At 37.2% G+C, this 23,257-nt stretch overlaps 1 protein-coding gene across 11 annotated transcripts in view; it reads left to right on the plus strand.

The window, feature by feature from the left end:
* The window catches only part of LOC123630380 (LIM domain containing preferred translocation partner in lipoma), a 648,766-nt gene that overhangs the window by 286,232 nt on the left and 339,277 nt on the right, over positions 1-23,257 (plus strand). For all 11 annotated transcript variants that reach the window (XM_045539905.1, XM_045539914.1, XM_045539916.1 and 8 more), the window contains one exon: positions 3,634-3,746. In XM_045539905.1, the coding sequence (XP_045395861.1) occupies positions 3,634-3,746 (113 nt within the window). The remainder of the gene's footprint in view (positions 1-3,633; positions 3,747-23,257) is intronic.

A 23,257-nucleotide genomic window follows, 5' to 3' on the forward strand; every position in this document is an offset into this window, starting at 1 on the left:
AGATTTTATCCTAGATTTGATGTATTACTGCCGATTACCTGATGGTGTTTTTTTTTTTTTCCCTTGACTTATCTGTGTGATTGATTCAAAACCCCTATAGGTAACAGAATCTGGGAGTTGAACTGGGATTTCCCGTGCAAGAGTGGACAGGGCATGCACTAATGTGGAGGTCTGCAGCCTAGCGTTGCTAGCGGGAAGGTGTCCTAGCTAATTTCTCCAGGTGCTTTTCTGCAAAAGAGTCACCACATAAGCATCTAAGCTCCTTGCTGTTTCATTATTTTCAAAAATTTACTGAAATGGAAAGGATCTCCACCCCCTCCCCCGACTCTCATATATACATGTTTTGTTATTTTCCCATCTTCCTTAAACATGTAAATTCTGCCTCATGTCTAAAGCTGAACTTAGAAGCATTTTCTCTTGTTTACTTATATATTAAAATGATGAGGTATAAGTGAGAATTCTTATAACTTTTAGTCTGATTTAGAATAGTTGTTAAGAGTTTTTACTTCCAGCTATCCCGATGATATAACTTTTAGTCTGATTTAGAATAGTTGTTAAGAGTTTTTACTTCCAGCTATCCCGATGAGTTTATGCTTAACTCCAAGGGGCCCATTTTCTTTCCTTTTATCACATTTGTATCTTTTCTAGACAATTATCCATCCCTCTATGTCTTTTGAAAAGACTCAAGAACGCAGTATAAGAAGGCTTTGATGGTTGTGCTTGAAAAACTGAAAACTTTGGTCTGGGTTAGTAATTGATCTAAAGAAAGCAGATAATTATTATTAATCATGAGGGCTTTTAAAAATCTGCCTAATTTTGCCTGCAATGTAGAGTCTATGTTGTTTTCAAGTTATTTCTTTAAAGAAATACATCCCATTTTTCTTTTCTGTTCCTTTTCATGTTCTCAGGATTGTCATCAGCCTGTGTCTTGCTATGTTTAAGTTCTATTAGAGAAACAGAGTAAAGAAGGATGTAGTTGGAAAGGACAGAATGTTGTACCTTTTATTCTAAGATTAATTAGCTGGAACATTTTGAACTGTTCATGTGGCTTTTGTGGGCCTGTTTGATAACATGATCTCCAAGGTTTTGTTCAGTTCTGATTCTGTCTGATGTTCTGACAATTCTCTATGACATAACAGGATCTGAGGAAGTGTAAGAGGGTGCTCAGAAGTCCTCTTTTAAAGTGGGTATGAAAAAGACATAGGTCCAGACAGAATTTTAAACCTGAAAATCAGCTGTGAACTAGAGTTTGGTAGTCATGTCTTCAGTAACCTAACCGCCCTTTGCCTTACCACTTAGGATCTCATTGTGAGCATGCTTCTCATACGTTATAACTCTGAAAGCCAGAAAAGAACTTGGTGACAGTTGTCTTTACTTAACAGGTTTTAAATATTTTTTCTTGCAGTCTGTGGCTAAATGAGATTTTCTCAATCCTGGCTGTACATTAGAATCACCTGGGATTGATTGAGTCATTCTTTCATTCCTCCTTCCCCCATCACCTGGATTTAAAAGGAGTACTGGTGCCTGACCCCTCCGCCTCACTCCTTTTCTTCTGTCCTGGAGATTCTGATAGAGTTGGTGCGAGGTGGAATTTGGGCCTCAGCATTTTTGGGTAAGCTTCCTTGGTGATTCTAGTGTGCAGCCAATGTTTGAAAGTACTGAATGAAGTTAATAAAGGTTTATGAGACTTATAACCCTGGTAAGGAAATGGACAAAGTATGTCTCTAGATTTGTGTACCCAGGAGAAGTAAAAATTTTTCCATATGATATAAGTTATTGAATTTAACTAATCCTTTAGACCTAATAATATGGTACTTTGCTTAGTGCTGTGGTTCTCAATGTGTGATTCCAGACACAATAACATCAGAATCACCTGGAAACTCATTAGAAATGCAAATTATTGGGCCTTGCCCCAGACCTACTGAATCAGACTCTCTGGAGTTGGGACCCAATAATCTGTATTTTAACAAGACCTTACAGAGAGTCTGATGAACTCTAAAGTTTGAGAACTGTAAGCATAGAGGGTTGTTGTATGAATGAGAGGTAGTGTATGAAATCTTAACATGCTGCCTGGCATTGTGAGCGTACTCTAGAGATAGTGTGCTTGACTGCTTAGTAATCTGCATTTGGAAGGAGCTAGACTTGAGAGCAGTTAGCTACTTTTCCAATTCTAAGACTTATTTACAAGGCGAATGGAGGCCAACTTAACCATTTCAAAGGTGTATCAGAACAACCAAACCAATTTGCCCTCCTTCCACTGTGCCCATCCTTCAAATCTTAAACTCTTCTTTTTCTGAAGACTGAAGTTGTGCTGTTTTAATACTATCCAAAAGCAACTCATTTAATGATGGAGATAAATGATGGAGATTGGTGTCCTACCATTAAGTGCTGAATGACTGAAATGCAAGGAAAAGCTACTTATTCATAAATAGAAAAGACCACTTCCCCAACACATCAAAAACAATATTTTTAAAAGGAAAAGGACAAGTAGAGAAAAGGTTTAAAGACGGAAATTTCTGTTTTCCCAGTAGAATTTCTTGCAAAGACTATTTAAAAATAGTCCATACCATGAACCATACAGCTCTTGGATATATATGTCTATAACTCTGATCTTAGAAATTAGGTGCACTCTTTCAACAATCTAACTACAGTGTGCTGTTCTTGTTGGTCTGAAATGTTGGAGTTTCTTGGTATCCCATAGTCTTCTCATTTCCTGCTGTGATTGCATATAGATTTCTAAATTGGATGTTTCTTATTCCTGTTTCTCCTAATCTTTCCTGCACATACTTTTATTTATTTTTTTATTTTTAAAATTTTTTTAGATCCCCCCCCACACATACTTTTAGAGTAGCCTTTAGTAAATCATATTGTAACTAAGTGTTCTTTTCTCTGAAATCCTTGATGGATTTCCTACTGCATGCATGCTAAAATTCAAACCCCTTGCCAGATGTGCAACATACTTAAAAAGCTTATTTTCATCACCTCTCTAATTTTTGTCTCACTAGTCTTATTTTACATTCTTGTGTTTTTGCTGTTATGACTTACTCCTTATTCTCTATGACCTGAGCTTTTTGACCTCTATGTCTGTGTTCCCCTGTCTTTCTAACTAGAGTGAGCTTGCTCTCTGCATCATAATACTTCAAGGCAATTATATGGTCTGGTAAACCTTCCCTGTACCTCCACCTGGACATAAGCTTTACTTTGTCTTAATTTCCAGAAGTTTGTACATCTTCATAAATTGCATCTTGTATTGTCCTTACTTGTGTACACATTTTTCCTCCTCTATTTGATTGAGAATGTATTGAGGGTAAGCACCAAGTCTTATATTAATATAATTTAGTAACCCCATCCCCCAACCCAAGTTCATTCCCTGCTCTTCCTTAATGTATTCGACCCCTCTAGACTAGCTTTTATGCCACTTTTAAATAACAAATCTGATGCTCTTTCTTCTGAAAGTTAAGGCTACCAATTAAACTGAGGAGAACTAAGATAGGGAATAATTGCTTTACAAGGCAAAAAAATTACATGTCAAAGCCAATTATGAAGGACTAAAATGCCAGCAAATACACCTTTTTTAACAGTACTGTAAAATTGCATCCCTATTAACTTAATGTGTGCATTTCCTTTCTGCAGGTGATTTTCTTCCACCCCCACCTCCACCTCTAGATGATACCAGTGCCCTCCCATCTGGCTCTGGAAACTTCCCTCCTCCACCACCCCTTGATGAAGGTGCTTTCAAAGTGCAGGTAAGAGCTGCAGTTGAAGTCATGTTTATAAGTCATGCTAGGAAGCTCGTGAATTTGGTGATTGTTTCTGTGGTGGATAAACAATTAGATTGTTTCTCTGATTATCCAGAGCCTGTAGAGAGCTTTACAACTTACAAAGACCTAAGGTACTTTAATGCAAAATGGCCAACTCAAGCTTCTCAGAGTTCTGCTGGCTTAATCCTCTGAAGCCCTGGAAATCCTTTTACCTACTAATTTTGTGTCAAAACCCCAAGCCATTTTTTTAAAATTTCAGTGTATTAAGAGGGTAAAAATGTTTAGGTTGCATATATTGCCTTTGCCCCACCCCAGTCAGAGCTTCAAGCATGTCCATTCCCCAGATGGTGCACACCGCACCCATTAGGTGTGAATATACCCATTCCCTCCTTCCTCCTCCCACCTGCCCAACATCTGATGAATGTTACTACCATATGTGCTCATAAGTGTTGATTAGTTAATACCAATTTGATGGTGAATACATGTGGTGATTGTTTTTCCATTCTTGTGGTACTTCACTTAGTAGAATGGGCTCCAGCTTTATCCAGGAGAATACAAGAGGTGCTAGATCACCGTTGTTTTTTGTGGCTGAGTAGAATTCCATGGTATACATATACCACATTTTATTAAGAATGCCATTTGAGAAGTCATTATTTTTTTGTTATCCTGGGGGAACACGACCATGTCTTCTTAATTGCCTTTGTTCTCTCTCTGCAAACATTATATTTGAAATGAATAAGGCTGACATTTTAAGGCTCTGCTCGGTTACTGTAGGTCCTCTTGGTCAGCAACATTTTCCTAGCAAAAGCAACATCAAAAATCCTTAGAGTTTTCTATTCTGGGTAATTTCAAGGATGCACATTGTAGATATGTACCAATTAAATAAAACTTTTGTGTTCTAGAGATTGGTGATTGTAAATTAACTCAGGGGTGGAGTCAGAAGTGACATTAGAAGTAGTTCTCAGACTGTGTATTCATTAGGTGACTGTTGACCAACGGCCACCTTTTAGACTGAAGAACTCATTCATGTCAGGAAGAAAAACTAATAAAGTCCTGGAATTATTGTTATATTTTTAGGTGTGATTATGTTAGTATAGACATATGAAAGAAAAAAGAGTATTTTTTTTCTTTTAGAGACACAAAAGTATTTGTGGGTAAAATGAAATGATGTCTGGTATTTGTTTCAAAATAATGAGGTTAAAAAACTACTGAGTGAGAATGTAGGTGACAAAAGGTTAGTTATGAGTTGGTAACTGTTGGGTGCATGGAGGTTTATTCTAATATTCTGTCTATCTTTGTATGTGTTTAAAATTTCTCATAAGTGTAAAAGAGGAAAAGCCACAGGAAATATCTGCTTAAATAATTCAATCTATTGTCTGACTTTCTATCTCCTAAATTTTGGGTTGGAGAAGATAAAGGAAGAAATGATTCATTCAGCAAATATTCTGTCTGTGGATGGGTATTATTCGAGCACTAGGAATTTTATAGCAAAAACACAGACCCTGTTCTGCTGTCATGGAATGTACAAGTTTATGGACCTAGTGGAAGTAAACAAAATATTAATATACACATTACTAAGGACATTAGAATGGATGTGCACTATGGCCAGGGAAACAGGGAATGGGATATGGCTTACGTAGAGTGGGCAGAGTCACTAATGTCTCACTAAGAAAGTGACACTTAAAGACTTGAAGAAGGAGATGAGGGAATGGCCATATGATCTTGGGGTATGTATTTCCATATAGTAGATGCTAAGAAAGAGAAGAAGCTTTACATATTATTGATCTGCTGAAATTATAATAGTAAGTTCAAGTTTTAACCACTAAGTTCCAATTCAGCTTAGAGTCTAGATCTTTTAAAGGCTATTAATCTTTTTTTTTTTGTCTTTCATATATGTCACAAATTTCCTGCATTTTATTTTGCTGTAATTTAATAAAATCAAAGATCAGGTGCCAACAATGAACAAGAATACTACAATGTTTATATTTATTTTATGCAATAGAATTTTAGCACATAAAATTAATGTGATTGATTTGCCTTATTTTAGTCATTTTAATAAAAAATTAAAAAGAAAAAACCCTTAGGGTTTTCTTTTTATATACCTTTGCTCTTATTTTGTTGAGGTTGGTTTTTTTTGTATATTGTTTAACATGAGCAACTAAAAAATTCCCTCTATTTTCTCCCTTGGATTGTTGTGGGAACTATTTTGTTGCATTTTAAATCTTTAATTCTCAAAAGGTTGTTTGAACTAGTTATAGAAGACTTGTATTTGAAAGGTAGTTATGCAGCTTTTTCTAGTTATGTGATCTTGAGTGAACCACACTGTCTAGCCCCAGTTTCCTCATAATTAAAAACCAGGTGAACATACCTACCTCTTATGATTAAATGAAATATAGATGGATTTGAAAGTGTAAACTGAAAGGGCTGTATGGATATTTTGATGTTATAGTATTACTATGTAAAAGCAATAATAAGGCTTTGCCAATGGGTTCCATTAAAAAAATCAAACATGGAGCTTTCATAAAATTATAAAGTCTTTTTCTGCATGGACCTTATTCTGGTAAATGCACTCAAACCATGGCTTTGTTTTTGAAGAGGAAGGAAATAAACAAAAAGCCTGTTACCATGTTGGCTAATGTTCCCTGTAAAACAGAAGGGAGGAGGATAAAAAATAAAGTTAGCCAAATGGAAAGGGACAAATCTGGTAGGGAGTGGCATGTTATTTTTGAGACTCTTCGTATGGAAGATTGTTGATGAGTTCAAAAGGAAATGGACATGCCCTTCTCTTGTGTGGTAGAGACTTGCAGGTGATAGTGGCTTGGCCCTGCTTTGGCCATATTTGCACCTCCTTTAGATACGAGCTTAATGTAGCCTAGAGTAGTATGATCACTGCAGAAAATTTTGCTCTTTTTCCTCTTAGCCATGGTGAAACCTTATGTTGCCAAGTCCAAATTATAGCTGGTAAATGTGTGTTTTTATGTAGAAGTCTGTTTGTTTCTAGCCAGATTTTCAGGTCAGAGCCAAAAGAATGTCTACTAAATGTGACTATAAGAATTGTAAGATTTTTCAGAGCTGAGAGGTACCCTGGAGCCGAGCATCTAGTTGCAGCCCTTTTGAGTACATGCTAAATGAATTAATTTCCTTTTATTGGAAAAGGGGAAACTGAGACCCAAGGAGTTGTAGATCCTGTAGTTTTGAGAGGACTCCTACTGCATTTGACAAATTTTAACTCCTGGACTTGACCTTCTTCCCACTGTCCCAGATGGCCTGTGCACTTGATTTTGCTTTAGTCCTCTATTGGATTGTAAGGCTCTGAGACTCAGAGTAGGGGTTACATGCTTTTATCTGGAAGGACCAGGTGCTGCCAGAGCTTTGCTTGGCTCTCTGAATTTTTGATATGTGCTATAAACTTTTTTTTCTTTACAAAGGAAAATAAATATTTGGTGTCAAGGATTCTGGTTTTGACAATCCTCATTTTTATCGCAGAAGGTGAGTCTTGAATACAAAGGAAAGATTTGGTTTGCTTTTCTATCAGAATCAATTTGACCTCAGTGCCTGTGACATTTGGAGTGACCCTGTAGCAACCACTTTATTCATTCCTTTGTTCTTCATTCACTCCATGTAAATTGAATACCTTCTCTAAGCAGATACCTATGTTAGGGATTATAGCCTTAGAATTTGACATCGTTAGTCTGGTTCTCTGAGTTTCAACCTTGGGACTGTCAGCTTTGTTCTGACCTGATGCCACAGTTGGCATTTTCTTTCTCTTTTCAGCCAGCTCATGGGCAGGTATATAATAGTGCTTATTGTAGTTACAAGCAGGGAAAATGTCTCGTAGAATTTCTGGTTTACAAGTGAATTAGAGATTATATATCAAGTCCCTTTCTGTCGTTTGAATCTTGTACTTCTTTTTTCAATTTAACAAAATGTTTATAGGTAACTATAATATGTGAGGCAATGTTGAAGGATAAAAAATGGATCAAATACAGTACTTAGAATCATGTTTGGGAGATGCATGTAAACAGTCTTTAAATTAAGGTGTTTTGTGATAAATTACACTGTAGTCACCATGCTTTTAGCAGAAGCACAAAGTCCTATGTTAGTGGTGGAAGGTGAAGGAAATAAATGAACTGTGATTGGGGGATGCATAAAGGATTCTTGGAAACAATTTCAGCTGAACTGAACTTTGATGGCTGGGTAGGTCCTTAATTTTCAAATAGGAGAATGGAGTTTTCAGCAAGAAAGTAAGAAAAATAAAACCATACAGGAGGGAAACCACAAACTAAGTGTGATAGAACTTGAATTTCCAGCCGTGGAATTTACCCTTTGTTCTGAAACCGTTGACAATTCGTTGCAGATGTTTTTATTATTTTAAATATAAGAATGAACACCCCCAGGTCTGTTATTGGATGCCAAGTGGTACTGTTAACATACTATAAGGCAAAATATGTTGCACTTGCAGGAAACTCCATGCAAACAATTCTGAGTTGTCTGGTAAACTTCCCTGAGATCCTTGGGGACTTACCTGCTGATATTTGATGGCTTCGAGTTTATGTATTCAATGTTTAACTTCCTCTTCTTACAACATCTTTGCTTGACTTTTCTCCATGACCTCCAGTTGACAACTCTAACTATACTTCTCTCGCTGTGGCCCTGCCACGTAGCTTGCTTTTAGTTGGTTGCTATCCAGTGGAGTATGGCTATGTGTGCTAGTGTAACCCTGGGCCCTTCACCTAGGCAAACAGACTCATTTTGTCCATTGCTGATTACTCCAAATGTTAAAAATTTCTTTTTCTTATTGAACTGAAATTTTTCCCTTTATGAATTTTTCACACTGATTTCCTTCCTACCCTCTTAAAAAATGATGCCAAGTTAGAAGAATGGTCAGTTCAGGAGAGAGATAGGTGCCCTCTGCTTCAAGGAGTTAATAAATCTACTGAAAGAGGTGACTTTTCTAATGAGAAAGTGAGAACAGAGTAACATAAGCTATGCCCAGAGTTAGTGAAAAGAGGAGAAAAAGAGAAACTTCTGAAATCATTTGCTTTAAAGTCAGCTTCCAAAAGCTCCTAAGCAAACTCAGTCCTATTCTTGTGAAAATAATTCAATTCAAAGCTCATAAATGTGCATGGTCAATGGCAGCTTATCATCATTTTCCCACTTACCCATTGTATATATTTCATTTAACAATGATAATTTGAAAATCTGGTGAAGGTTTAGCAGGACTGGCCCTGGGATTTGTGTCTTGTGATTCTGTCTAGTACTAACATGGCCACAGGTCTGGAATGACAGGATTTTACCTCTAGACATAAAGAACTCAGCCCACAGCCATGGCGACATTCATTCATGAACTCACAGAAATTGGAAGCTGGACTGGCTTTATATGGTTTGAACATACTGTATCTTGGAGATCATTCCTTCTGCTGCCTGTTAGTGTGATGTGAAAGGAGGAGGCTGGGCATAAAAGAAGATCCTGGCTACTGAGGTTAAGAGTGGAAGTAGTGGACAGTATTGTCAGAGCAAAACCAAAACAGCAAAACTTTAGTGCACTCTGAAGTGCTTATCTGTTCAGTAGGATGAGAATACAAGGATACCTTGATCCATGAAAACACACCAAAGGGTGACTGAGATGCTTGTTTCTTATTGGCCTTTGCCTCACTCCTTTTGGGTCAGCACTCCCTAGTTGATCTGTAGGTTGTTTGTGACCCTGACAGCAACAGTAGCAGCAGCAGCAGCAGCTTGCCTTTCAATTATCACCTACTTTTATGGTCCATATATGTAGGTCAGTGTGTGTTTAGCAAGGCTGGGTAGGTTCTTAGGCATGTTGTTGGCTCTGGTTAATGTGACTTTCTAGAAGTGAATGTCAAAGTTTTCCTGTTTTCTTTTTGTTCTGAGTCATCCTCTGGTTATCCAGATGGAAGAGAGGGAAATTTTTTGGTGTCTGGACTTGTAAAAATGTCTTTGACAGTAGCAGACCTAGAGTCGGCAGGGAGTATTCCATTGTTTCATTTAGCATCTGGGACCGTTTTCCATGGAATGGCATAGTTTCTCCTCCTTATTTTTTAAGAATTTATTTAAAGAAGTAAACCCTTTCCTTTCCCCCGAGACTGATAGTGGAGTATGTGTGCACATGCATACACCCACCTACTCACCTTATCAACCCTCTATCACTACCATCACGACTTTGAAATAATCTAGGACAACTCCTTCATGCTTTCTGTAGTAAAAAATTTGTTAACTGCTGGACAAAAAAAAGTCTTATGGGGAAACTGGTTGTGGTCACTTCTGCTATATGTAGGGATGACTGATGAGGTTAGCTTTGCTTTAGCTCCTGAGTTTCTGTGTAGGGAGTAATTTACTATGCTTGCATATTACAGAAAATTTCCTTTGCTCAAATGAAACTGCAGTTGGTTCTTTCTGAGTCATTGGAAGTTTTTATCCCATTTTTGTCTCTCCCATCAAGAATCTTAGTGGTTTCTTCAAAGCTGAAATGTATTTATTGTTTTTTTTAACTTACAAAAAAAAAGTAATGTGCATTTTTCTACTTATATGAATGTAATGTAAACAAATAAAATCATATAAAGTATTTTCAAATATGTTTCTGTGTGAAGGCAGCTATAATCTGCATTTATACCTCCACCCCCGTTGAATACACCAAATGAAGCTTGCACTTTCTTCTCCTCCTTTCTTCATCCCAAGCATTATTAAAACCATTTGGAGAATGTGCTGTAATAGTTTTAACTTTATAGCAAATCTCTTTTAGGATTTGTTTCTTTCATTAAATTGTGCAAACACATTATTAATAGTTAAACTATAATTTTTACTTGCTTATTGTACTGTTTTTTGTTTGGTTGGTTTTTTCTTATATTCATAATCCTGTTATATTTTTTTTTCTGCCACATATTTCATCACTGCATAGTTTATAAGAAGGCTATGTGGGTGATGTATTTCTTGAGTCTTTGTATATCTGAAAATGACTTGTTTCTGCCTTCATATTTGATTAAGAATTTGACTGCAAGCTGAGTCGAATTTCCTTTACCTCAATATTGTAAAAAGATTTACACACTGTCATTTAGTATCATTTAGTATTTAGTGCTGCAGATGAAAAATCAGATGCCAGTCTGATTCTTTTTCCGATCTAGTAACTCTTCCTTGTTTGGCCTATAAGCTTTATTTGTAGGATTCAGCAGTCTTACTACACTGTGTCTAGAAACAGTTCCCTTCACACTCACCCGACCATTCCTACCCAGCTTTCAGTGATTCCGTTTGATTTGAAGAAGGGGGATTTTTTTTAGCTAAGGGGGATTTTTGGGGGAGTATTAATTTGGAAAAAGCATTTTAATATTTCATTTGCCTTTTTTCTTCTTTATGGACTCCTACGCCATGGCATTGGATTTTTTTCTCTGTCATTCATATTGCTTTTCTTTTTGCAATAGTTCCACAGTATGGAAGAATTCCTATTACTTGCTTTCTTTCTTTATTTTTAATTGTTGTGGTGATAGTCTGCTTTTGACTGATAAATGTGATATCCACCTGAATTTGGGGAGAATATTCAGTAGGGGGTGGCTCTGGGTCTGTTACTCGGGGTGACTTAGATAGCCTGCACTTTAGATAACTTTATCTTTTGTCTAAATCATGAATATATAGTTCTTTAAAAAGCTGAGTGACCATAGGGTATATGCATCCAGTCTTCACGCAGTCTGTGTAATAGGGGAACAGGCCAGCAGAACTGAGTCGCCCTAATTAGATGCACAGGCCAAGAGCTGATCACCAAGTTTCACACCAGCCCTGGAGGATGTTGCTTTGGGGAGCCACAGGCAGGCGGGAAAGCCCCTACTTCCCTTGCCCTGCATATACGCCAAGTGAGGGCAGCAGGAGCTGCGGCCAGCCCTTTGGTGTGGCGGTCTCCGGTGGAGTTCTCAAGCCCTCTGAGTTTCCTCCCTCAGTTTTCCCCAGCCATGACTCTGCTTCTCAATGACTGTCACCAGGAGTGTTGGCGATTGTGGCAGAGTACTTTCTGTTAAAAAGGATAGACTCATTATGTCATTTCACTGCTCTTTTGGCTTGCTTTCATTATATACCCCACACCTCCCTTCCAAAGAACCTTCTCCTGCCCCCTCACCCTTTTTGTTCTGGCACCTTGAAGTCAGCTCAGGTTCTGGTACCTTTTGCTGTTCATTTCAGCCCCACTCTTCTGCCTGTGAGGACTTCCTCACAGAAAAGTGCTCCCTGATTACATCATCTAAGCCAAGGATGGTTTTAGGGACAGCAGCACGATGGTTCACAATGCAAGTGCTAGTTCCAGACCTCCGGGGTTCACGCCTGGCTCCCTGCTCATTAGCTGCATGACTGCGGCTGTGCTGTTTAGCCTTTCTTAGCCCCAGTTAATCCTCTGTAAAATGGGCCTAATTATTGTGCCTACCTCTTTGGATTGTTGTAACATTTCAAAGAGTTAATACACATAGGGAATGTTGTGTGTGACTGACTCATGCTAAGACTCAGTAAGTGCAGTTACTGTTGTGACATTCTGGGCTCGCTGGCCTCTGTGCTGGGATCTGCTGCAGTTGGCACTGCCATGTGATTTGTACCACCCACCTCCCCAAAGTTCGCCGTGACCCCATCCCTTACTCTTACATGCTTGGGGATTTTACGCATTTTTGGAAAAAAAAAATACTCCCACAGATTTCCTCTGTAAAATGAATGATTGAATTAAATAATCAGGTAGGTCTCTTAACAGCTGTAAAATTCAATGCCTTGGTAATAAAATATCATTTCATTATAATTTCATGGTGTTTACAATTTGTAGAATACATTATAACAGCACAAATATAATGTAACACATGAAAAGAAAAATCGAGGCTCAAAGTTGAGGCAGTTTGTTTGGGATTTGACAAGTACCATGGAAGCAGTGATTTATTTTTAAATAGACAAAAACGAAAAGGCATTTTGGGGACTTTTTATAAATGAGTGAAGGCAGATCCTCTTAAATCCTCAAAAAGCAACTCAAGTCATCAACAATATGTGTTGATGGCTAGTGGCCAGGGACCACCAAGGTAGCTTTCTTTGTAATTCTTTAGTGGAAATAAGCGCATCTTCCATCCCAGCCTCCAGCATATTATCTAACAAACCCCTCACAGATTGTACCATGTACTTCTTATCCATGGATTTGGTAAGTTAGCCCTGTTGGGCTCACAAATCCTTTAGTTCTTTTGTAATTTACATAATCCACTCAACATGGGCACAAAACAACTTGTTCTGAAAGAAGCAGCAAAAGAGGGAGCAGAGGATGCCAGGACCAGAAACCTAGGGCATTAACTCATACTTCATTTCCAAATATAGTACTTTGAAATTCTAATGTTTTAGGAAGGGCTTTTTTTTTTTCTTTGCATAGCTGATTTTACTTGATCCATTGAAAAGTCAAGTGTTTTTGCACTCTTACTAGATAACTTAAAAAGTATTATTGCATGCAGTACTTATAACAGCCCTTGAGGGGTTAAGCTGTTATCTTATTATCATTATTTTATCATTAACTTTTGTTAGTTTGACCTGCCCAAGGCCTCCTATCCTACAAATTCTAAAATTGATTTTTTTTTAAATAAAAGGCTTTCAAATGCTTTATCTCACTTGAGCCTTTAAAAAACTTCTGAAAAGGGAGGGTTAGGAATATTTCTCCATCTTGTACTAGTGAGGAGACTGAAGTGCAGAGAGGTTAAGCACCGTTCCAGGTTTCCATGGTACTAAGTGGCGCAGGTAAGGATCAAGCCTGGTAACTTTTTGAGACGTGCCAACCTATTAATATTTCTCCCTCTCTCTTTTGCACTCATTGCTTTGTTACTCTTTTTTTTAATATTCCTTTTCAGTTAAGGAAAGAAAGCAGCAGTTGTCACTTTCCTTTCCTAGTACTTTCATTATTTGCTCTTACGAGTTCTGTTGGAGAATTCTCTATTGCAATGTTGTTTTCGGCCTCTTTTTTTTTTTTTTTTTAAATTGTCTAGATTTCTGCAGATTGGAAGAAGGTGCTTTGCTGTTAAAATATAGAAAACTGTTTATAGACCTTTAAAATGGAATTATTTCCATATTTTTAATTTATTTTTATATGTCTCTTACCAATAAAATTTAGTAAAGATGTCAATCTTTATTACTGTAAAAAAATAAGTAAAATTGGGGCTACCTAGTGGAAAAAAATGTTTATGGCAGTTTTTTAAAAAATGAGGATAGGGATTATACATGAAAGAGAGGTTTCACATTATAAGAAATATGCCTTTTCTGTAATTTTTTGAAATAAAGGATTTAGTTTATGAGAGGGAAGAAACTAAGGAAAAAATATCTTCCTTCCGTGATAGTTTCTATCATTCCCTTTAGTGCTTAAAGAAATGTGATCTGTCCTATAACCACCTCCTCTTCTGAACTGTAGATGACACATAAAGATATGTGATTTGGGGCAGATTAAGCCTTAGAGCCAAATCGCAGTTGCTATAGCCATAGAAATAGTACGATAGTATGATAATCCTATACCTCCTGTCTCCTGGTTTGTGTTAACAGGCAGATGAAAATAAACCAACGATAGCAATCCTAATTCAGTAAAGGATTTATCTTAAAAGTATAATTTTGTGACATTATTTTAGCATCCTTGAGCTTTAATTCTTTTCATTAGCAATTATATCATCCTCATATTTAGAGCAAGGAATAATTGCATGGCTTTTAAATGGAGTATTTGCTAGTATGGTGTATATTGAAAAGAAAATGACAGACTACTCCTGAACAGAGATTTATTCAAACCGTAACTGACTACACTATGTGCACTTCAGAGTCAAAGTCCTGTGTCAGAACTTCAGACAGTACCTGGCTGGCTCAGAGTTAGGTATTTCGTGAAGAGATGATCAAACAATTGAATAGAAAATACCCCAGCCAGAAGAGTATTTCACTGTGCACATTCAGAAGACTTCATCATTTTTATTATCAATTTAAATCAAACTATTTTATAAGCGGAGATGTGCCTAGAGGATTGTTTTCATTTCCTTTTAGTTCATTGAAAGTCAGACAGTGTCACTTTAGTAATTCCCTTCTGACCCAGTGGGTATAGAAACCAGTTTTGGGCCATGGCAACTACATGGAAGTGTTTTTGTAGAGTTACAGATTCATTAAATGAGACCCCCACTCCACCCAGTCCCACTCTACTGTTTTTCTCTCTGTAATGGGGATTTAAGCAACAGTCCAAACATGGACTAACTTATTTCAGTTCTACAGAAATGGCTCTTGTATGGGTTTACCACCTCCTCTCCTCCCCCTACAACCATTCTTTTTCTGGTATCTTCTACCTCTTTTGAGCAGGTGAAACTCTTGGTGATTTGAACCTCCTTTTTTTTTTTTTTCCAATTTTTAAAACTGTAGTAAAACACATATAAAGCTTACTATCTTAAACATTTTTAAATCTACAATTCAGTGGCATTAAGTGCATTCATATTGCTGTGCGACCATCACCAACATCCGTTTTCAGAGCTCATTTCATCTTGCAAAATTGAAACTCAATGCCCATTAAACAGTAACTCCTCATTCCTCTCTTACCCGGCCCTGCTAATCAGCATTCTACATTCTGTCTCTATGATTTTTAACTCTACAAGTACACTTTATAATCATACAGTACTTGTCTTTTTGTGACTGGCTTATTTCACTTAGCATGATGTCCTTGAGGTTCATTCATGTCTTAACACGTGAGAATTTCCAAATTTTCTAAGTCTAAGTAATATTCCATTGGATGTATGTACCACATTTTGCTTATCCATTCATCTGTTGATGAACACATGGGTTGCTTCCCTATTTTAGCTACTTTAAATAATGCTGCTGTGAACATGGATATATAAATAATTTCTTAAGACCATGCTTGCAGTTCTTTTGAGTATATACCCAGAAGTGAATTGCTGGATCACAGGGTAATTCTATTTTTAATTTTTTGAGGAACCACCATGCTGTTTTCCACAGCAGATGTACCATTTTACATTTCCACCAACAGTGCACGAGGGTTCAGATTTCTCCCCGTGCTCACCAACACTTATTTTCTGTTTTTTTAAATTTAATTTAATTTTAATATAGTAACCATTCTAATGGATGTGAGATGGTATCTATTTGTAGTTTTGGTTTGCATTTCCCTAATGATTAGTAATGTTAAGCATCTTTTTATGTGATTATTGGCTATTTGGATATCTTACTTGGGGAAAATGTCTATTCAGGTTCTTAATCCATTTTTGAATTGAACTTTTATTTTTTGAGTTTTATGAGTTCTCTATATATTCTAAATATGAATCCCTTACCAGATTTGATTCACAAATACTTTCTCCCATTTTGTAGATAGCCTTTTTACACTGTTGGTAGCATTTTTTGTTTTCACATTTTTACAGAATGCAGCTTTTCTATTTTTTCTTGTGTTGTCTGTGCCCTTGGTATCATATTAAAAAATTCATTACCAAATCCAGGGTCATGAAGATTTTTCCCTGTGCTTTATTCTAAGAGTTTTATAGTTTTAGGTCTTACCTTTAGGTCATGGATCCATTTTTCTGGGAATGTCTTAATTTGTCCTTCACTTCTAAAGGAATGTTTTGCCAGATATAAGATTCTTGGTTGACAGTTTTTTTTTTTTTTTTCTTTTAGCATTTTGAATATATCAGCTCCCTGTCTTTGGCATCCAGAATTTCTGATGAAAATATGAGGATAATCTTATCAAGGATTCCTTGTATTTCATGACTCACATCTTTTGCTGCTTTTAAAATTTTCTCTTTGTCCTTGCCTTTTGAAAGTTAGAATGTAAGGTGTGTAAGTATTTGTCTCTTGGAGTTCATCTTTCTTGGACTTTTTTGAGCTCCTTTGATGTTTATATTCATGTCTTGCATTAAATTTGAGGAGTTTTTGGCCATTATTTCTTCAAATATTCTCTTTCCCTTCTCTCTTTTATGCTTTTGGAAATCCCACAATGCATAATTTCGTATACTTGATGGTGTCCCACAGGTTCCTTGGCTTTGTTCACCTGACTTAAATCTTTTTCCTTTTTATTCCTTAGACTCATTAATTTACATTGACCCATCTTCAAGTTTGCTGATTCTTTCTTTTCCCTGCTCAAATCGCCTTTGATTTTCTCTAGTGAATTTTTCATATTGGTTCTTGTACTTTTCATTTCCAGAATTGCTTTTTGGTTTCTTTTTAAGTTTTTTTCTCTTTTGATATTTTTATTTTGTTCATAAATAATTTTCTTGTATTTTTCCTCACCTTCCTTTAGATCTTTGAGATCTTTGAGACAATAATTTTAAAGTCTTTGTCAAGAAGATCCACCATCGGTTATATTTTAGGTAGTTTCTGCTGGGATTTTGGTTTTGGTTTTGGTTTGAATAGGCAATACTATCCTGTTTCTTTATATGTCTGCTGATTTTTTTTTTAATTGTTGAAAAGTATACATTTGAATCTATTAATGTGGCAACTCTGGAAATCAGATCATCTCCCTTCTCCAGGGTTTGCTGTTTTATGGGGTTTTTATTAATTACTTTTTTTGTTCTTTGGATTATTGTTTTTTGTCTTTATGCTGAGTATCAGCCTTAGGTACAAACTTAAGGTATTGGGTATTTTCTGAGCCTACACATTCACCTGGGTATAAGTGGTGACTTTCTAATTTCCTCCATGTATGTGATTGCTTTTGAATGTCCTAGTCATCAATGTCTGCTTCTCAAAATGAGAAAAAGAGAAAAATAAAGGGAGGACAAAAATTATTGGCCCTTTAACTACCCTGGAAGTCACTTCAGCTACAGTGGAAGGTGCAACATCAATGTCATCTGCCTCTTTTTCTTCATGCCTGTGATTAGAATCAGCAATCAGTGCTCATTGCACAGATCCTTGATATTTGGAAGACTATGTCCTTTTTGGCCACTCTGGGTCATGTAAGCAACAGGAAACCTGTTCCAGGAACATGTGATAGTTGCCTGCCAAGGGACTGAGAGGTGGGGGATGGGTAGCTACTACTGTGTTAAGAGCTGAAATTGACCTAAATTAACCACAGTTTACCAATTTACCACCCAAGGCTTCCTCCAGAAGTTGGAAACTAATAGAATCCAAATTTCCAAAATAGTTAACTCATAGAGATTCTGCCAGTGCAATGGTTGTCTAGGTGCATAGATAGATTTCTGGTGCATTCTACTCTGCCTCCTTCCCGGAATCCCTTTCTCCTCCCTTGATTTTCAGTGAACAGAACTTTCTTGATTCATCTGCTATATATGCAGCTATTCATTTCTCTCTTCATTACCAGATCTTCTTCCTCCTTTTTTCCTGTTTTTAAATTTAGGTGCCCATTCAGAGTTCTCCTTTTGTTCTGCCTTTTCTCAGTAGAAGTCACAACTATAATGGAGTCAACTTTGATCTTTGTTTCTCTAATAATTTGAACTGCTTATGACTCTTGGCATTGTCTTTTCCCTTGACTATTGTTTTATTTATCTGTTGGATCTTTCCATTGGGAAAACCTTCTGTCTCTTCACATTCAATATGTCCCAAATTCTGTTCATCATCTTACTCCAAGACTTACATTCTGATGCCACCATACTTTCTAGTCTCCCGAACCCTAAACTTGGTGGTCATTGATGATACATCTTGCTTTTTGTGTATATCCATCACCAAAGTCTGACACTTTTTGGCTCAAAAATGACTCTCAGGTTCACTCTAATCTCTTTATTTTTCTGCCCATCATCCTAATTTATTTCTTCTCTGTATTACAATTGACTGATTGCCTTGATTCTGTCTTTTTCATATTCCAGCTGTGTATCCATAACCAATTAGTGTTCAAAAAATGTTATTTTCTTCCTATGGCTTTTTATTGCCTGCCACATTGAATTTCTTCTCTTGGTTGGTTTTTCCGAGTACTCCATGACCTACCTCACCCTATACAGCACACCTTATTTCCCACTGTGCTTCTTGTACAATCTCTGCTCTTTGAGGCTGATATCCTCATTGTCAGCTTCATATGTCAGGTTAATTTTTCTTGTGTCTTTCTTGCTACCTGCAGCATCCTCATCTTTCAATGGATCAGTAATCCTTCCCATTTCTGAAAGCCTAACTGAATTTCTACTTTTTTCCTCATGTGTGTCTGATATATTTGAATCATCCTAATGTCTTGATTCTCAGTATCCTCACTCTTTTGACTGGGTAGCATGGGGTAGTGACATGTGCTCAGGGTTTAGTGCCTGGAGGCCCTGCTCTGTTTCTTACCTCTGAATTTCTCATTTTTACATGCAAAATGGAATATTAGTAACAGTTTCTTAGAAAGTTATTTTGAGGATTATTTAAGATAATGAGTATCAGGTATCCAACAATTTCTTGTTCATAGTAAAGGCTACTATGAGTCAGTTAGTGGATAAATTAGTTAAGACTGATTTTTCTGCCACTTAATATATTTCTCTTTGTGGACTGATGTAATCATTTCATGTACATTAATCTTACCACCAAACTATATTTCATAAAGCCAGAATCATAAAATCACATGGGGGCATCTGTAGAAATCATTTAAAGTCATAAATCATGGCACACCAGATTTGAAACGGTTTCAATCCATCTGATGTTTCTTCTGATGAGGAAACTGGAGGCCAAATTCCTTAAGTGAACTGTTCAAGGTGACACAGTTATTAGGAAAGCTGGCACCAGCCACAATTGGTGGTTTCTTGACTCCTGGGCCTATAACATTTCCATTACTTTCTTGTTCATTTGCGTAAAGGCTGGATCACAGGTCAGAATTATTATTCCATTGTGAGAACACAGAGTAGATGCTTGGTTGATATTTGTGGATTGATTGATTCATTCTTTCTTTGACTTGGCAATAGGAATTCTCTAGGAAAGGACTATGGAATATGGGCTATACTTGTCACCCTTTTGATGCTTTTGATGCTGCTGTAAGCATGCAGAGAGTTCAATGTGTACTGCTTCTGTGCCCTGACTCAGGGTGATGGGGAAGGGAAATGGGAGAGGAAGTTATATACATCTTGAGCAAATCAAGCTTTTCTATTTTTAGTCATTGCTACTGTTTGGAAAGTACAGCCCCTTTTCATGGCAGTCTGGCATGTGTTTCCTTAGTGGCATTTAAAAAGGCAAAAAAATAAATATAGGAATTTTTTTATAGTGAAAATAGTTACTAAATGAAATCACGTAAGTTTCCCCTTTTTTTCTTGATGAAACCTCAAACCCACTAGGCACAGATTCCTCAACCTCAACTATGCATGTCAAGGGCTCATGCAGAATAGGAGACCAGAGTCAGCAAAACCTAGTAGAGCAAGATATGCTCTGATGTCCCAGAGAAACAGGGCCCAGGGAAGGCATAGGGAGGAAATGGGGATGTTCCTTCAGATTCAGTGGACATCTTGGCCAACTACTGGCTTGTTGCCCCCTGGAAAAAGCCGAACCTTGACCTCGGCAGAGAGACAACCAGCCCTTTGCTTAAGAACTTCCTTCTGCCTGAGTTTCTTTCCTTGGTAAAAGTTTCCCTGAATGTCTTACAGCTATTTCTTCAGTTCAAATAAATGATTTTCTTCTCTTTAGTAGTTATAATGGCATTTTGGGGGAAGGTTCTAATGTAAGGCTCTATCAGTAATCATTAAGGAGTGATAAAGAGCCTTATGATAGTAAATAAAATGATCTGAGATGGATTACTGTAATGCAGTGGTACTTGACTGGTTAGAAATGGCAGTGGTAGAATGGCTTGGAGTCAACTTCAGAGGTCCATTGAGGCAGATAAGGGCCTGAACTTAGGTGTTAGCCATCACCATGGAGAAGGGAGCTAGAGTCAAAAGCAATTTGGAAAGTGGGCTTCATGGGAATGAGAGGAGTCCAGGATGCTTTGCAGGATTCTGAGTTTCTTCAGGAGAACTGTATTTGCTTCCTGTCCCAGCCTTTGCCAAATAGGAAGATTGCCTGAAAAATCAGAACTCTTAGGCAAGTATGATGTGAACATTACTAGAGGAAATGTTGGTACCAATGAGCAAATATTGCCCTTCTTAATGAGAGGGACTCTACAGTCTCCAGACGTAAACAGCTCCGCCTAGATAAAATTATAGCAGTAGGGTGAGAATAATGCATTGCTGTAATTAATGCTAATTTGTAGATGTTGCTGTATTGTTGTCATTGTTTTTTAATTGAATATGTATTAAGCTCCAACAGGGTGCTATGAATAATGCCAACTTATAGTTGATTTATCAGAACACTCAGAAGATTTTATAAACGCCAATAAATAGAAACTCACAGCACCCCTTCAAGGTGGTAAATGTCTTTGCCATTTCTACAAATGAGTAGCAGTGAAGTAGATTGTGTTTGCTCTGTTGGCACTGTGGGTGAGAAAACAGAACTGTCGGATGAGAGAAAAGTATTTTCCTTGTCTCCGGGAATTGGGTTAGAATGCATCAGTAAAGAATTATCTTTAAATGTGTTCAGAGTTGTGGGATTTTAATTAAATTGTTCCAGTTATTGTTAACACTTGGATTAGCAACTGGGAACCAAATTCTAGGCCAGCAGATTTCAAATTCAGTGTAGAAAAGAATTGGGGAGGGCTGAAGCCTTTTAAAATGCAGATTACTAGGCTCTGCCCTCAAGAGTTTAGATTTAATAAATCTGCAAGGGGCCTAAAAATGTCCCCTTTTAATGGACATATGAGGTGCTTCTGTCCTCAGAGGAGGTTCAGCTTCCCTTTTGTACTACAGTCTTTCCTTATTTTAGGATCTGTCTTTGGCCCCCAAACTCTAGCTTTACCCTGAGACCAAGACTTTTTATTTAATAGCTATAGGGTCTCCTAGAACTCACCTAGTACAATCCTGTAATCCTCTCTTTTGTAGAAAACACCACCAACAAACATTTACAGAAGGCCTACTATATGCTTAGCATTCTAATGGACATGTGATTCCTAGTACCTTATGTCATCTGGACTTCAAAATGTCCCTGTGTGGTTTGTATTATTATTCCCCTGTTCAGAAGAGGAAACTATTATGAGAGTATGTGTCTTGGTCAGACATCACACCAATTTTAATCCTTTTGATTTAAATTTGATGAGGCCTAGATTTCACTTTAAGTTTGAACAACAGTTGGGGAGCTTTGCAGCACTGAGAGAGTTTGCAGTCGGCAGTAGAGCTTCTAGACCTGGTCTAAGTGGAGTATGTCATAAAGGACAAAGTTCACATTGGAATGGGGGAGAGATGGGAAGGAAAGCTGGAAGTGACTGTTTGAGCTTTTCATTATTTCTTATTATTTTCATTATTTGTCTTATTTCTTTAATACAGACTAGGCCCTGAACTGTTGCTGAGTAAATAGTAGACATTTGATTATCACTTGACTCTGAATATTCTATGCAAAAGGAAACATTTCTTAGGAAAGCCTGAAATGAGGCATCAGCAGAATTCTGGAGTAGAGAAAAGGTTTTCAGGTTGAGACAAGAATAGTGAGGCTTGAGACAACATCATTTCTTGCTTCCTTTAGACTTTTTCAGGCTCCACCTAGCAAAATAAGTCTTGTCATAGCAGCCTGTTAAATTGTATTTCAGAGGTCTCAGTCAAAGATGTTTATGTGCTGTGCTTGAATTACATTTATTTCTTGTTTTGTGGATTCATATCTGTTCCTGATAAAGGTTAGGTCAGTAGCTTTCTGATTTGGTCTTCTACTCACTTTTTGTCAATGGCAAAATTTTCATAAAAATAGGAATTCCTGTTGGGAGTGTTGTTAATGAAAATTGTCTGTGCACTGCCTAAAATATATGTGATTCATGCCATGTGTTTGTTCCCACATCAACACTAAGTCCCAAGATACAATTACTGCTGCCCACTCTCTCCTTCGTCATGGCGACTGTGTTTATCCTCTAGATATCTACATCTTGGATGATAGCCAAGCTCCTTATCTGCCTAGGTTTGCACACCTGGGTGATCTCACCACAGCTAACACTTTTAAGCCTGATCTTACTCTGCTTTTACCTAAAAGGACACTTGTGTTTGCCAAGCGCTCTTGCACATTGCAGTGTTCCTCCTATATTGTTATGCTCACGTGGTAAATATCTTCGGTATTTCTTCTCCATCCAAGGTCTTCTCAATTCTCACTGTATCCCTGCAGCTCTCTGATTTCTCTATTTACCTGCTCTTTTTCCTTCCTCTCTCTTACTGTTTTACCCTAACATTTTACATTTCATACACTTACCTGCCTGCATTCTGCCCTCTAATATGGTTATTTGTGGATAAACTAGCCTTTCTAATGCAATTATAAGCATTTGGAGCACAGAAAACCACAGATTTTTCCTCCCTTCTTTCTTTCCTCCCTTCCTTCTTTCCTTTTCTGTCCTTTATGTTAATGTGTCTTGAATATTTGATAAATATTTATGGAAAGTAAATGAAAACTACCTTAAATGGGGAAGTAGGAGGCAAAAATGAGTGTTGGAGCTTGGCTTTGTAACTGTAGTGTGTATCTAATTTTTGGTAACCTCATAGGTCCATATAATCTCAGTTTGATGC

This window comes from Lemur catta, chromosome 1 (genome assembly GCF_020740605.2).
Source record: "Lemur catta isolate mLemCat1 chromosome 1, mLemCat1.pri, whole genome shotgun sequence".
NCBI classification, from domain to species: Eukaryota; Metazoa; Chordata; class Mammalia; order Primates; family Lemuridae; genus Lemur; species Lemur catta.